Raw genomic sequence first — 16147 nt, 5'->3', positions numbered from 1 at the left:
CTGCTGAGCACCCTGCTAGCGAGATTCCCACAGGCTGTCAGTCAGCTCCTGGGCCAAGTTCAAGGTCCCATATACCCCAAGACCAGGTTACTTGAGAGAGCGGCTTATGCCTTATCCACCACTAGATCCCTGCAGTATGTCGAGTGTCTCTCCTGCACATCCCCAAGATCTCAGAAGCCCTTTTGCACAGTGACTCTGAGCAGGGTCTTGAGAGTGGCTGCCCTCTTCTCTGGAATATCGTTCCTGTCGAGATGTGAAAGGCACCCACTCTCGGCACTTTCTGGAGACATTTTTGCTTCAACACATTGGATAAATGGCTTTTTACTACAAGGGTCAATTTGTTATGGTTTTATAGGTAAAGGTAAAGGGACCCCTGACTGTTAAGTCCAGTCGTGGCCGACTCTGGGGTTGTGGTGCTCATCTCGCGTTATTGGCCGAGGGAGCCGGCATACAGCTTCCAGGTCGTGTGGCCAGCATGATGAAGCCGCTTCTGGCAAAGCAGCGCAGCACACGGAAACGCTGTTTACCTTCCTGCTGTAGTGGTACCTATTTATCTACTTGCACTTTGATGTGCTAGGTTGGCAGGAGCTGGGACCGAACAATGGGAGCTCACCCCGTCGCGGGGATTCGAATGGCCGACCTTCTGATCGGCAAGTCCTAGGCTCTGTGGTTTAACCCACAGTGCCACCCGCGTCCCATATGATTAAGCAATGATAAATAAATGAGTCCCCCCACCCTGAGAATAATGCACTCAGATAAACTGGTTTGTGCAGATCTTTTTGGGTAAGCTACTTTGGGTGGCTAATACCCCAGAGGACAGGATCACACTTCAGAATGACCTTAACAGAGACAACTGGGCCAAAGCAAAAAAGATGAATAGTACTACATTTGGGCAAAAAAAAAGTACTACATTTGGGCAAAAAAAATGAAAGGCACAAATACAGGATGGGTGACACGTGGCTTGAGAGCAGTACATGTGAAAAGGATCTAGGAGTCCTGGTAGACCACCAACTTGACATGAGTCAACAGTGTGATGCAGCAGCTAAAAAAGCCAATGCAATTCTGGGCTGCATCAATAGGAGTATAGTGTCTAGATCAAGGGAAGTAATAGTACCACTGTCTTCTGCTCTGGTCAGACCTCACCTGGAGTACTGTGTCCAGTTCTGGGCACCACAGTTCAAGAAGGATACTGACAAGCTGGAACGTGTAAAGAAGAGGGCAACGAAAATGGTCAAAGGCCTGGAAATGATGCCTTATGAGGAACGGCTTAGGGAGCTGGGTATGTTTAGCCTGGAGAAGAGAAGGTTCATGTTCAAATATAGAAAAGGATGTCATATAGAGGAGGGTGAAAGGTTGTTTTCTGCTGCTCCAGAGAAGCGGACACGGAGCAATGGATTCAAACTACAAGAAAGAAGATTCCACCTAAGCATTAGGAAGATCTTCCTGACAGTAAGAGCTGTTCGACAGTGGAATTTGCTGCCAAGAAGTGTGGTGGAGTCTCCTTCTTTGGAGGTCTTTAAGCATAGGCTTGACAGCCATCTGTCAGGAATGCTTTGATGGTGTTTCCTGCTTGGCAGGGGGTTGGACTGGATGGCCCTTGTGGTCTCTTCCAACTCTATGATTCTATGATTCTACTTTGGTCATAATAGCAGGCTACATCCAACTAAATCCTACTTAGGGCAGACCCTTTGAAATATATGTAAATTGACATAGCAGGAGGAGGGCAAAGGAGGGCTGAGAGCAAATGTAAAAAGGATGGGACAGCTGCCTTTTTACTACATTGCAGAGGGTTCGAGCACTAGATGATCCTCAACAGAATCCCTTCCAACTGTACAATACTATAATTATACTTTTCAAATTCATACATTTCATTCATTTTACAATCCGTTTAACATTTCAAAATTAGACTTCCTTCCCCCTCTTTCTGCAGTTCCTTAAATTTATTTTTTCATATCTTCTGCAGATGCAAATTAATTTAACTTGCTCATTTAATTATCAACTGTAAATACATGCTCTATTTATCCTGCAGATAAAAAACATTAGCAGGATTATTGTAAAGATAAAAACATTACAATCATCCTGCTAATGTTTTTTTCCCCCTGTTTACAATTTATCTGTAAGTGTTCAATAAATCATTATCTGTATCAAAAAAAATTTAGATCTTAAAAAACTTTATTAGTAAATCGCATAAAATACAATAAAAAACAGAAAACAAATAAGTAGATATAAATTATATATAAAAGCTAGTAAGCAAAAACAATACAAAAAACATACAAACAATATATCTTGTTTTTTGATACTTTACATTAATATTTTAATGCATAGCGCACTTCCACCGCTTTCCACACAGCATTCATATTATTTTCACTCTATATATTTCCTGCAGAGTTAGTCCAAACATAACCATGTTTTTGCTCCCAGACCTGATTTCCTTAGATACTCGGTCAGGCATTCCCATTGTTTTTTGATCATTATCTGTATCAAAGATCATTATCTGTATCAAATTTTCATTAGGCCAGATGTCCGTACGCTGTCAGTCATCTCTGGCATCAGGACAGGCCTGGTATAGATCAAGTGCAGACTACGGTAGACTTATTGCAAAACAGATGTTTTTGTTAGACGGCTAGTTTTCAGTTGCATTCTCGCCAGTTCAACAGCATAGCCATTAAAACAGTTAAAACAATTAAAATAATAAGATCAACCTTTCTCCTTCCTCTCTATGACATCCTTTTATATACCGGTATTTGAACATGGCTATCATATCACCTCTTAACCTTCTCTTCTCCAGGCTAAACATACCCAGCTCCCTAAGCCATTCCTCATAAGGCATCATTTTCAGGCCTTTGACCATTTTGGTTGCCCTCTTCTGGACACGTTCCAGCTTGTCAGTATCCTTCTTGAACTGTGGTGCCCAGAACTGGACACAGTACTCCAGGTGAGGTCTGACCAGAGCAGAAGACAGTGGTACTATTACTTCCCTTGATCTAGATGCTAGGGAAGTAACAGTACCACTGTATTCTGCTCTGGTCAGACCTCACCTGGAGTACTGTGTCCAGTTCTGGGCACCACAGTTCAAGAAGGATTCCGTTGAGCAGCCAACAAGGCAAAACTCCCGTCTGTCAAATGAAGAAAAGGAAAAAAGAAAAGCAGAGATCTGTCCTGGTAAGGGTTAAATATGCAATGAACTCGATTCCTAGAGAGGAAAGGGATTTGGGGACGAGGTCTTTGCCAAAGCACCTCCTTCCGAAGCGCCTTCCTGCCTGGCTCTCCCTCCCCGCGGTGGCCTTGACTCGTCTTTGCAGCTGCGTTGAGGCGCCTCCTGCCATCCGGTGAGCTCCCCGTTTTGCTCATCGGGGGGGGGGCAAAGGGGTGTCCCGGGGGTGGGATCGAGACAAAGGAAGGGTACCTGCAGACAATCCGCCCGGGATCTGTCACAAAAAGACACCCGATCTGGGGAGGGAGGGGTGGTCGTCTCTCTGCCTTCCTGCGCGCAAAAGCGCAAAGCTAGCAGGCCATACGGGAAGCGAATCCTCCTTTGTGCTCCAGAGAGAGAGAATAATGGATGATTCCCCCCTGCCCCCATTTTGCCCCGCGGATCCAGACAGGGGCATTCCCTCCAACATTTATCCGATTGACATCCTATTCTATTATTATTATTATTTTATTTTTATACCCCGCCCATCTGACTGCATTGCCCCAGCCACTCTGGGCGGCCTCCAACATATAATAATAAAACATTTTTTTTAAGAATTCCCTATACAGGGCTGCCTTCAGATGTCTTTTAAAGGTTGTATAGTTACTTATCTCCTTGTCTCGGGGGTTGCATAATTCCAGACCCACCAACATTTGTCTGGTCTATCTCAGAACCTTCAACATTTCTCCGATGGAAATAGGGACATTCTAAAGAAAAGCAGGACATTCTGGGATCAAATCTGAAACCTGGGACGGCTTCTGCAAATCCGGGACTGTCCCTGGATAATAGGGTATCTGCAAGAGGAGGGGATCTTTGCAGACTTGATGGAAAACACAAATCAAAACCAGTAGGGTTTCTTTCTCTTTTTTTCTTGACACACTCTTTTATTTTAATTGTTTTCATTGAAGATTTTCTTGGTTTGCAGAAGTACATACACCGTCTATTTTCAGATCATAAAGTCCTTTCTGCAGATCAGTTATATTCGATGTGGGACTTTAATGTATTTTTTTAAAAAAAGAGTTTTTATTTTTGCTTGTTTCTAGTTGAAATAGCAACACAGAGACCGTTCCACCTGTAATATATCCACAATAGTCATTTGGTAAGTACTTTTTGATTCCAGTACCCAGTGCTTTTTTCTGGGGGAAAGAGGGCGGGGACTTTTTTATTTGTTTGTTTGTTTATTATGGGTCCAGTCGCAGTGCTGCCACCCCCCAGTGACTAAATGTAAGATGTGATTAATAAACTCAAGCAGACAAGGATGTGGTGACAACTTTATTGATTACAGATATAGGTGGATTTTGGGCTCAGGTATTGGGTTATACGGTATATCCGTTCAAGCACTCCCAGACAAAAGATAATAATTATTTAATTTTCAAAAGGAAAGGGAGCAGAGTTTCCCCACGTTCCTGCTAAAAAACAAAAACAAACCCTGAGTAATTTCATAAGTACCCTTTGATTCCAGTGCCCTCTTCTCCAAATCATTGTACGTGATGATGCCTTGGTATCCCAGATCTTCCTTGTCTGGATGAGGTTGGCATTGTGTTGGCACAACGCAAAACTTTAATTGGGTGGTTCTCAAAGGGTATGGCAAGATAGGATGTCAGTGGAGGATGGCAAGATAACAAGAACGATCAAATAAACATTTTAACATTTCAGTGTAGCATAGTACAGTGTCGAAATGATTTACCGTATGTTATTTGCAGAATAGGGATAGAATTTTTTTCAAAGCCTTAACTGTAATAGAGAAACTTTCTGCAATACATAAATATATAATGCAGCAGCAGAAAAGGTTTGAGTGAAAACACAGTGGAGGTGAAAATGGGAAGTCAATTTATGAAACAATGTAATCATCTGAGATGCAGATTATTGTGAAAATGTTTGGAAAATTCAATACAAAATTTAGTAATAATAGTAGTAATAATAATAATAATAATAATAATAATACAGTTATTATTTATACCCTGCCCATCTGGTTGGGTTTCCCCAGCCACTGTGCGGCTTCCAACAGAATATTAAAATACAATACTGTAATCTATTAAACATTAAAAGCTTCCCTAAACAGGGCTGCCATCAGATGTCTTCTAAAAGTCTGGTAGTAGTTGTTTTTCTCTTTGACATCTGTTCCACACCAAACAGAAAGAAAGAAATCTTGCCGAAACCAAGTACTCCTAGGAGCTGTTTCTTTTCTTCCCCCCCAATGCATTTCTTATCAATAAAATGCCTGGTGTGGCGCGAGGAAATTTTCATACTGAAAATGTGCCCCCCAGAGGGAAGAAAGTTTTGAGAGCCACTGATGTAAAGACTCAACTACGCAAGACTTCCAGGTGGAAATGAACTGTTCAGATGGAAATGAAAGCAGATTAACCTACCCTAGCTGGCCAGGCAGTGGCAACAGGGGTGCGTAGGAGTGATGTCCTCACCGCCCTTTATACCCCACCTTTCTGCCCCTCCGTATCCTTTCCTCACAACAACCCTGTGAGGTAGGCCAGGCGGAAAGGCAGTGGCTGGCCCAAGGTCACCCAGTGTGCTTCGTGGCTGAGCGGGGATTCAAACCCGGGTCTCCCGGCTCCTAGTCCAACATTCTAACCGCTACACCACACCGGTTCTCTCTGGGGCATTGTTGCTTATGTGTATTGGAATGGGAGGGAGCTGGGAAGAGAAAGGTATGTATAAGGATCAGGCCCAGTGCCATCAAGTGTCAGAAACAGTGCAGGCTAGGGAGTGACAGGAGCCCATGCAGGCTCAGACCTCTCCCCACCCCCATTCCGGTGTTTTCCGGGCACTGCTTCTTGCTAGGAATACTACTGCTCACCCAAACGTTTGTTGGATTGGGAGAAGGGGGAGTTTGGCATTTGCAGGGTTAAAGCAGAGCTTGAAAAGCCCAGGTGGGTACGGTAGCAGACCCTAGTTAGTGACACCTGAATAGGAATGTAGGTGGATGGAGATGTGTTATGTTATCCATAGGATGTGGAGAAAGAAAGGAAGACAAGATAGACAAGGTTAGTGAAATACCAGGCAGGCATATTGAAAAGGGGCGTTGATAGCTGTGAAAGCAATGCAGCTTCCATAGATAGAAGCATTATAGCGGATCTCAGATGCAGGGAAGAAATTATTTCAGATTGAATAATGGGGGGGGGGGGAACATTACAATCCTATCCGGGATACAGCCGCGTCTGAGCATCTCGCCAGACCCAAATCGAGATCTTGTGCCGACTGCTCAATATTCTCAGTGGAGGGTTTACCTAAAAAGTAATAGGTTTGAATCTTGGATCCTGGGTAGGTGCTTAATCGTTTTTGTATTTGTTTAAAAAACCACCAGAAATTGTCTTTTAAAAAACCAACCCATGACTAATTGAAGGGGAAAGTAGGTTTTTATCGTTAACATAGGTTTGACGCCTGTGTGGATCCAATAATAAACTTTTGATTGTTTATTGTATCCCCTCTTGACCTCGTATGTTCGTTGTGTCTCCCTTGTGGGGGGCTAAAGCTTCAAACAATAAAGTTTTATTTATCCACTCAGACCACCGATACAACTTTTTATTATGCCTCGTGTATTTGGATGTGTTTCAATTTGCCTCTGAGACACAAGCATGAGCTTCTTGTCCCCTTTTCCTCTCGCAGCAGGTGATGGAGCTAGCAAGCCCTGGCAAGCTATCTCATTATTATTATTATTGTTAAGTTTATTTTACAACACATACACACACTCATAAAACTAAACATAAAAGTAATATTACACAAAAAAAACACAGAAATACAAATAAAACATAGTAACATACGGAAACTTAGACAGATCAAATAGTCAACAATACATATGTATGTGTATAAAATAAAAAAATTCCTTCAGTAGCACCTTAAAGACCAACAAAGTTTTTATTTTGGTATGAGCTTTCGTGTGCATGCACACTTCTTCATACCAAAATAAAAACTTAGTTGGTCTTTAAGGTGCTACTGAAGGAATTTTTTTATTTTGCTTCGACTCAGACCAACATGGCTACCTACCTGTAACTATGTATGTGTATGTATGTGTATATTGTTGTTTGTTGTTTAGTCGTGTCCGACTCTTCGTGACCCCATGGACCATAGCACGCCAGGCATTCCTGTCTTCCACTGCCTCCCACAGTTTGGTCAGACTCATGTTGGTGGCTTCGAGAACACTGTCCACCCATCTCGTCCTCTGTCGTCCCCTTCTCCTTGTGCCCTCCATCTTTCCCAACATCAGGGTCTTTTCCAGGGAGTCTTCTCTTCTCATGAGGTGGCCAAAGTATTGGAGCCTTAGCTTCACGATCTGTCCTTCCAGTGAGCACTCAGGGCTGATTTCCTTCAGAATGGATAGGTTTGATCTTCTTGCAGTCCATGGGACTCTCAAGAGTCTCCTCCAGCACCATAATTCAAAAGCATCAATTCTTTGTTTCTTCCAATTGACTTCCTTCATCCTCAACACGGTTCTCTTTTCATTTTTGGTAAACTGTCTCCTCCTTAGTTCATTATTACCCCATTTTCTTTCTGTTTTTAGCTTTTATACCATAATTTATTTTGCAGAAGTTAATTGAAATAAGTCCAAGTATTAATTTGAGGGCACTGCTGTTTAAGGTATTCTCTATATTTCCCCCGTTCTTTTTGAAATTTTTGCTTGGGCTGGCCTCTAATGGCTTCTGTCAATCTAGCCAATTCAATATAGTCAAATAATTTATCTTGCCACTCATTTTTTTCAGAATTGTATCTTTTTTCCAATTTTTGTTCTGTTCTCGCAGCCCCTGTAGCGTAAAGGAATATTTTCTTATTTTCTCTGGCTATATCTGTGTCTAATATCCCCAATTAAAAAAGGCTTCTGATTTCTTAACAAAGTTTTGCTTGAACATTTTCGTTGGCTCTTCATACCGGTACACCATATCCCAGAAGCCTTTAATTTTATCACATGTCCACCACATATGTCCTGCATGCTATCTCTTTCCGGAAAAAACCCTCCCCGAGTCTAAACAGTTCTCTCTCCTTGAGAACTCTCAAGAAGGTGTCATCCAATTACGAGAATAATGATCAGCAATTAGACTTTTTTTATGTAGCTGGTTGATAATCTGATCTATAAGGATGAAATGTTTTTCCTTCCCTCCCAGTGTGCCGGGTCCTGTGCATTTCACAGAAGAGGAGTATCTGCTTTGCTGGAACCTGACCAGAGATCTCTGAATCGGGGAGTCATGGAAGAGATCTATGGGATTGAGGCCTCTCAGGGTAAGCATCCCGTTTAGATCAAAGGACCTGTTTTGGAATGAGGGACGCGGGTGGCGCTGTGGTCTAAACCACTGAGCCTAGGGCTTGCCGATCAGAAGGTCGGCTGTTCGAATCCCTGCAACGGGGTGAGCTCCCGTTGCTCGGTCCCAGCTCCTGTCAACCTAGCAGTTCGAAAGCACGTCAAAGTGCAAGTAGATAAATAGGTACTGCTCCAAGCGGGAAGGTAAATGGCATTTCCGTGCGCTGCTCTGGTTTGCCAGAAGCGGCTTAGTCATGCTGGCCACATGACCTGGAAGTTGTACGCCAGCTCCCTCGGCCAGTAAAGCGAGATGAGCGCTGCAACCCCAGAGTCGCCCGCGACTGGACCTAATGGTCAGGGGTCCCTTTACCTTTACCTTACCTGTTTTGGAATTTCAGCTGCTCTTCTCTTTCTCTTTGGCGATCACTCGTAGCCGAGTAAGATTGTCTTCCATAAACACGCTTTTAACAATGAGTCTGTAAGTGACTGTGGAGGCCAATTCTGGATCCTCACATCCTTCCACAGTGGGGACATTGGTTTCCGGGCTCAGCTGCTGTTCCACAGTGTCACCCATGTTCTGGGGTTCTTAATCCACTGCCTTTAAGTTTGAATAGGCAACTATCAATTGCAAGCATCCCCAAACTTCGGCCCTCCAGATGTTTTGGACTATAATTCCCATCATCCCTGACCACTGGTCCTGTTAGCTAGGGATCATGGGAGTTGTAGGCCAAAACATCTGGAGGGCCGCAGTTTGGGGATGCCTGATCTATTGTGTTCTCCCTGAATATACCCCCTCCAGTTGACCTGACTGGCCTGAATAGGCCAGGCCTTTGGAAATGCAAGTTTCTGATTTGTTCGGTGGGTGAAACAAGTAATTTTCAATGAATATCAATTGGAAAATATGTATTGTGTATTAAATTTGTAAATGTTTGAAATTTATAAATGTACATTTATAATTGTAGGTTTGCCATATTTCAAAAAGTTGTTAAGCTTTTCTTGCTAAATCTCCAAATAAATTGAAGGAAATTCACCAAAAAATCTTCACTTCCAACATGGGTTGCCATACAACTAGGTTTCCCTGGACATTTCAGCGATTTCCAGATATTCCACCTGGAAGCTAGTTTCTTTTTTTTAAAAAAAAGTTTTTATTTATACTTTTCAAATTTATACATTTCAAAGTTTGACTTCCTTCCCCCTCTTTCTGCAATCCCTTAAATTAATTTTTTAACATCTGCATATCCAAATTCATTTAATTTGCTCATTTAATGATCTACTTTAAATATATACTCTTATAAAACTGCAGGTTAATACAATAATCCTGCCAGTGTTTTTTATCTGTTTGCAATTTGTCTGTAAATATTCAATAAACCTTTTCCATTATTTTATAAAAAGTTTGTTATCTTGATTTCTTATTCTTCCGGTAAGTTTCGACATTTCTGCATATTCCATAAGTGTTTGTAACCATTTTTCCTTTGCTGGAACTTCTGCTTCTTTCCATTTTGGGGCAAGTAAAATTCTTGCTGCTGTAGTCACATACATAAATAAATTTCCATACAATTTAGCTCAGGCACCCTCAAACTCAGCCCTCCAGATGTTTTGGGACTACAATTCCCATCATCCCTGACCACTGGTCCTTTTAGCTAGGGATGATGGGAGTTGTAGTCCCAAAACATCTGGAGGGCCGAATTTGGGGGTGCCTGATTTAGGTAGTTCTGTCCCTATAATTCCCAAAAGAAAAGCTTCTGGTTTGTTTGTTTTTAAATAAAAGTTATTTTGAACATCCTTTTCAACTAATTATATATCATTTCCCAGTAAGCTTCATCCTTGCTTTTACCTCAGTGATTTGAGGCTCTATTTCAGGCATCCCCAAACTTCACATGTTTTGGACTACTATTCCCATCTTCCCCGACTACTGGTCCTGTTAGCTAGGGATCATGGGAGTTGTAGGCCAAAACATCTGGAGGGCCGCAGTTTGGGGGTGCCTGCTCTATTTCTTCCTCAGGCTCTTATCAGTTTCTCTTTTCATTGCAGAAGGTGATCAGTCTGAAACCGAGAATAATGGAGAACAACCTGCGACAGAGGCAGAGGAAAAAGGCAGCTGTACTGGAGAGAAACCATATGAATACATGGAATGTGAGAAGAACTTTGGAGAAAACTCCACCCTCTCTTCACATCAAGAAATTCCCACGGAGGAGGAACCATACCTCTCTTTTGAATGTGGAGGGGACTTCGGAGATGACAGCCTTTCTTCTCCTCAGATAATTCCCACGAAGGAGAAACCTTATAACTGCAAGGAATGTGGAAAGAGCTTCTCTCGGAAGTTACGTCTAACGAATCACGAGAGAATTCATACAGGGGAGAAGCCGTTTCAATGCCTCGAGTGTGGCAAGTGCTTCATACACAACTGCAGCCTGTCCTACCACAAAAGGATCCACACAGGGGAGAAACCCTACAAATGCTTGGAGTGCGAGAAAAGCTTCACTCGGAAGATAATTCTCACTAATCATCAGAGAGTTCACACCGGGGAGAAGCCGTACAAGTGTTTCGAGTGCGGGAAGAGTTTCACTCGGAAGGTGATCCTGGCAAACCACCAAACGATTCACTCCGGGGAGAAACCGTTCAAATGCTTGGAATGTGGGAAGAGCTTTACTCTGAAGGTGCACCTTACCGCACATGAAAGAATCCACACAGGGGAGAAGCCGTATAAATGCCTGGAGTGCGGGAAGAGCTTCAGCCGGAACTCCAACCTCGCTTACCACCGGAGAGTCCACACAGGGGAGAAACCCTATAAATGCTTGGAGTGCGGGAAGGGCTTCAGAAACAGCACAAATCTGACTTACCACCAGGAAATCCACACCGGGGATAAGCCGTATAAGTGTTTGGAGTGCGGAAAGTGTGTCAGACGGGCGGCGGATCTTGTCAACCACAAGAAAATCCACACCCAGGAGAAACCCCATATGTGCTTGCACTGTGGGAAGTGCTTCACTCTGAAGAATTACCTCAGACGTCATCAGAGAATTCACACAGGAGAGAAACGGTATAAGTGCTTTGAGTGCGGAAAATGCTTCACGGAGAAGACCACGCTCACCAAACATCACCGAACGCACACAGGGGAGAAACCGTACGAATGCTTGGAGTGTGGAAAGACCTTCACTCAGAGCTATTCTCTCAGTCTCCATCAGAGAAGTCACACCTCCATGTTTGGAGTGTGGGAACAGCTTTCTTCGCAACTCCAGCCTTTGTTCCCGCCACAGAATCCATACAGCGGAGAACCCATATAAATGCTTGGAATGCGGAAGTAGCTTCAGTTTCAAGAAAAGTCTCCCTTCCCATCAAATACTTCCTGGAACAGAGAAACTGTAGAAATAGTTGCAGAGACCTTACCAAGAAGCAGAAACTTCAGTAATTAAAGGACACACAGTTGGGGGGTTGAGATTACATTAAAGCTGGGGAAAGCTGGTAAGAATTCTCAGAGGGTAGGATCCATATAAATGCCAGAAAAGTTGAAATCCTTCCACCACATTCACCTTCCCAACTCCCCCTCCGCCACCAGAAAATTCATAGAGCTATGAGAATAACTGTCAATGCTTTGAAGGTTGAAAGAGCTTCAGAAAGTTTCAGCCTTACCTGGGATTAAAGAGTTCTCACAGGGGAGAAACCATATAAACCATAAACCAGCAACCTTTTTCAGCCGTGGGTCGGTCCACCATCCCTCAGACCACGTGGTGGGCCGGACTATATTTTGAAGAAGAAAATGAACAAATTCCTATGCCCCACAAACAACCCAGAGATGCATTTTAAATACAAGGACACATTCTACTCATGTAAAAACACGCTGATTCCCGAGGTGATTGGGCCGCATCTGGCCCACAGGCCTTAGGTTGCCTACCCCTGATATAAACGCGTGTGAAAACGAGGACTTTGATTTGCAAGATGTCGGTGACCAAATGGGATCCAAGAAGCTAAAAAAAAAATTCCACCTAGAATGTTTTATTTATACATGCAGCAGAAGAACAATGGGTGTAATCTGTTTATAAACCATGGAAGTATAGAAAGGGAATCATAGAATCATAGAGTTGGAAGAGACCACAAGGGCCATCCAGTCCAACCCCCTGCCGAGCAGGAAACACCATCGAAGCATTCTTGACATATGGCTGTCAAGCCTCTGCTTAAAGACCTCCAAAGAAGGAGACTTCACCACACTCCTTGGTAGCAAATTCCACTGCCAAACAGCTCTTACTGTCAGGAAGTTCTTCCTAATGTTTAGGTGGAATCTTCTTTCTTGTAGTTTGAATCCATTGGTCTGTGTCCACTTCTCTGGAGCAGCAGAAAACAACCTTTCTCCCTCCTCTATATGACATCCTTTTATATATTTGAACATGGCTATCATATCACCCCTTAACCTTCTCTTCTCCAGGCTAAACAACTGCAAACTATATATAAATGAATCTTGGGAGAGGGAAAGATAAAAGAAACGGTGGGTAAAATAAAACACGATGAATAAAATGGGAAAGCGAAGACTGAAATAAACTGTATTAAGATAACCTGGTGAAGCAGCTGTTAAATGGAAAATTAAAATTGACTGACTTCATGGGGCCTCTCATTAAAGCTTACCAAACTGCCCTAGCTACATACCCTCTTAGTTTAAAAGAAGAATATCTAGCAATCTAGAATGCAATTCTGTGGAAAAAAGGCTCTGGTGGTTTTAGATGCTGATAGTAGATATAGAAATAGAATAAGGAAACTGTATATAATCGAAAGGTTTGTGAACTGAATCTCCCGCCTCAAGAGGCCAACTTGTGGACAGGGGACAGTCTTGTCTTATTTTTCCTGGTGGAGTTTGGACAGGTCAGTGTGCGGCTGCACTGAGAATACCCCAGCATCTCCCCAAAGATCAAATGCGGGAGCAAAATCTGTGGGAATGTGAATGCTGGGACCCGGGAGGCCTCTCCACCTTATGCTTAGGCTGCGTATATATGTAAATAAAACCGTATATCCGAAACACAGCACTGTCCCCAAAAATCTTAATGCTCTTAAACATTTTAAAAATGTCTTAAATAATCCTTTTCTAATGTAGACGGAGAAGCAGATGTTTTTCCCCTTTATCTTTGGTGTTTCTTATAGCTTTGTTCTCCTCCCTCCCTCTTTTTTTTCTTTCCCTCTTTCCTCTCTTATATTTCCGATTCTGTTTGTTCTAGGTATTATTTCATTGTATTGTGAAAACTTTAATAAAAATCAATTTTAGAAACTTAATTCTCTTCCACATTTTTGCAGGGTTTTTGTTTCTGATCATATTCCTGCTTCAAAATCAGTGTCCCTCTCCTGTGTTTCTTACGCGATTGCCCACACATGTGGTTACTATTGGATTTTGGATTTTGGGCATTGCAGGGCTCGGTGTCTCTGTTCGTGGAGCTGGAGATCAAGGGGAGCAGAAGGAATTGTTAAAGTTCACCCCCCTCTTCCCCTTCCTGTTCATAGGACTTCCAGTTGCTCAGACTGAGATCTAGTGGCGAGGTGAGATGGCTTTGATGCAAATCATTTGGCGCTTTAGGGAGGACATTCCACAGAAGAGGGGCTGCCACTGAAAAGGCCCAGTCAACACCGAGTGGGTGGCCCTCCCTAGTGGCACTAATGTGCCCACCTGTTGCTCTTCAGGTCCAAGATGGTTGATATTGGGATTCTTCTTTTTTGGCGATCACTCGTAGCCAAGTAAGATTGTCTTCCATAAACACGGTTTTTAACAATGAGTCCGTAAGTGACTGTGGAGGCCAATTCTGGATCCACATGTCCTTCCACAGTGGGGACATTGGTTTCTGGGCAGGAGTTGATCACGGTGTGGATTTGCCAAGCATGCCTTCCTCTTAGCACATTTCTCCCTTGCGTCCTGAGTTCGAGTGTTTTCAAAGCCCTCTTTCAGGAACATGGGTCCCAAGCCATTTAGGGCTTTTATCTTCTTTGGCGATCACTTGTAGCCAAGTAAACACAGTCTTCCATAAACACAGTCGTAACAGTGAGTCCGTAAGTGACTGTGGAGGCCAATTCTGGATCCACACATCCTTCCCCAGTGGGGACATAGGTTTCCGGGTGGGAGTTGATCATGGTATGGATTTGCCAAGCATGCCTTCCTCTTAGCACGTTTCTCCCTTTTGTCCTGAGTTCGAGCGTCTTGGCTGTTCTCCAGTTGGAGTGCTCGCAGGCCAGTGTTTCCCAGTTGTGGGTGTTTATACTACTATTTTATTTTGCCTTGAGACAGTCTTTAAACCTGTTTTGTTGACCACCAGCATGACACTTTCCATTTTTAAGTTCAGAATAGAGTAGTTGCTTTGGAAGACAATTATCGGGCATTCGCACAACATGACCAGTCCAACGAAGTTAATGTCGAAGAATCATTGCTTCAACACTGGTGATCTTTGCTTCTTCCAGTACACTGATATTAGTTCGCCTGTCTTCCCAAGTGATGTGTAAAAAAATTCGGAGACACCGTTGATGGAATCTTTCGAGTTGGAGATGGCGTTTATAAATGGTCCTTGCTTCACAGGCAAACAGTAAGGTTGGTAGCACAATAACTTTGTAAACAAGCATTTTGGTTCCTGGTCCTCACTCTCTCTGCACTTCAATCAGGAGAGAGCTGCAGAGCTCAGGTGAGTCTATACAGGCAGTCACCTGTGCACAGATAACTGAGGCCAGGCTACATTGATCCAGCGGTCTGATTCAGAGCATCTTCGACCTATTGCATCAAAGGGCGAAAGAGCAGGAAAATATTTTCTTTTCCTTGAAGAAAGTCCCTAAAATGCAACCATCTTTCAAACAATGGGCATCAGGCTAATACCAGAAAATATTAATTTTTTTAAAATTTTCACAACACAGAAAAACGTTAAAAATGGAATTCGTTCAATGGACTTTATTGCCAAAAAGCCACTTTCAAAGACATTCGTCTGCTATAGAGGCTGGGCTGGCACGTTTCAAGATGTTAATGTTAAAACAATTTGAAATCAAACTCTGCTGAGTCATGTGTTACATGAATGATGGGTCCTGGTGAGCTGTGAGATGATGGGATTTCTGGGTGGGGGACTGAAGATTCACAAAAGTGCTAAAACAGCTTGGAGTCTTCTCTGCCAGCTTCCTCCAACTATTTTTGCAGGGCTCTCCCACAAAGAGGCAAGGAGTCTGATGCCTCAGAAGAGCACCATCTCTGTGCAATACCTGTTTCCTCCTGGAGCTTTGGTGGCAATCTCTCATGGATGCTTTAGCTGTTATTCCTCCATCGCAAGGGGTTGGACTAGATGTCCCTTGGGAGTCCCTTCCAACTTTAAGTTTCTGTGATTCTATCCTTAAAACTCTTGGCACCCAGAACTGGACACCACACCAAGGCAGAACAGAGTGTTACTATGACTTCCCTTGATCTGGGCACTGTATTTAGAATCATAGAATTATAGAGTTGGAAGAGACCACAAGGGCCATCCAGTCCAACCCCCTGCCAAGCAGGAAACACCATCAAAGCATTCTTGACATATGTCAAGCCTCTGCTTAAAGACCTCCAAAGAAGGAGACTCCACCACACTCCTTGGTAGCAAATTCCACTGCTGAACAGCTCTTACTGTCAGCTCTTACTTCTGGGGATGCAGCCTAGAATAGCACATTCTAGGGCAAAAGACCCTAGGACCCTCGTACTTACGGGACCACCTCTCCTAGTATTTCCCACGGAGGAC

The 16147-nt window shown here is 43.2% G+C and overlaps 1 protein-coding gene across 2 annotated transcripts; it reads left to right on the top strand.

Annotated features, from left to right (window-relative positions):
- Positions 1–3247: 3247 nt before the first annotated feature.
- Positions 3248–15804, top strand: LOC132591357 (zinc finger protein 501-like). Of its 2 annotated transcripts, XM_060269738.1 has the most exons (4): positions 3248–3329; positions 4237–4292; positions 8305–8419; positions 10470–15804. In XM_060269738.1, exons 3-4 carry the CDS (start codon positions 8386–8388, stop codon positions 11717–11719), a joined length of 1284 nt encoding a protein of 427 aa, XP_060125721.1. In that variant the 5' UTR covers positions 3248–3329; positions 4237–4292; positions 8305–8385; the 3' UTR covers positions 11720–15804. The 2 variants fall into 2 exon arrangements, with proteins under 2 accessions (XP_060125721.1, XP_060125723.1); XM_060269740.1 differs by lacking the exon at positions 4237–4292 and having other exon boundaries at positions 3256–3329.
- The last annotated feature ends 343 nt before the right edge of the window (positions 15805–16147 follow it).

This window comes from Zootoca vivipara, chromosome 2, assembly GCF_963506605.1.
Source record: "Zootoca vivipara chromosome 2, rZooViv1.1, whole genome shotgun sequence".
NCBI lineage: Eukaryota > Metazoa > Chordata > Lepidosauria > Squamata > Lacertidae > Zootoca > Zootoca vivipara.
The sequence above is the reverse complement of the archived record's forward strand: the minus strand, read 5'-3'. Positions and strand labels throughout refer to the sequence as shown.

What these genes read in the sequence shown, in the direction of transcription:
- LOC132591357 (XM_060269738.1), top strand. Translation starts at nt 8,386, where the DNA reads ATGGAAGAGATCTATGGGATTGAGGCCTCTCAGG. An exon ending in TGGGATTGAGGCCTCTCAGG is followed by an intron (nt 8,420 to 10,469) that starts GTAAGCATCCCG and finishes TTTTCATTGCAG; the next exon opens with AAGGTGATCAGTCTGAAACC.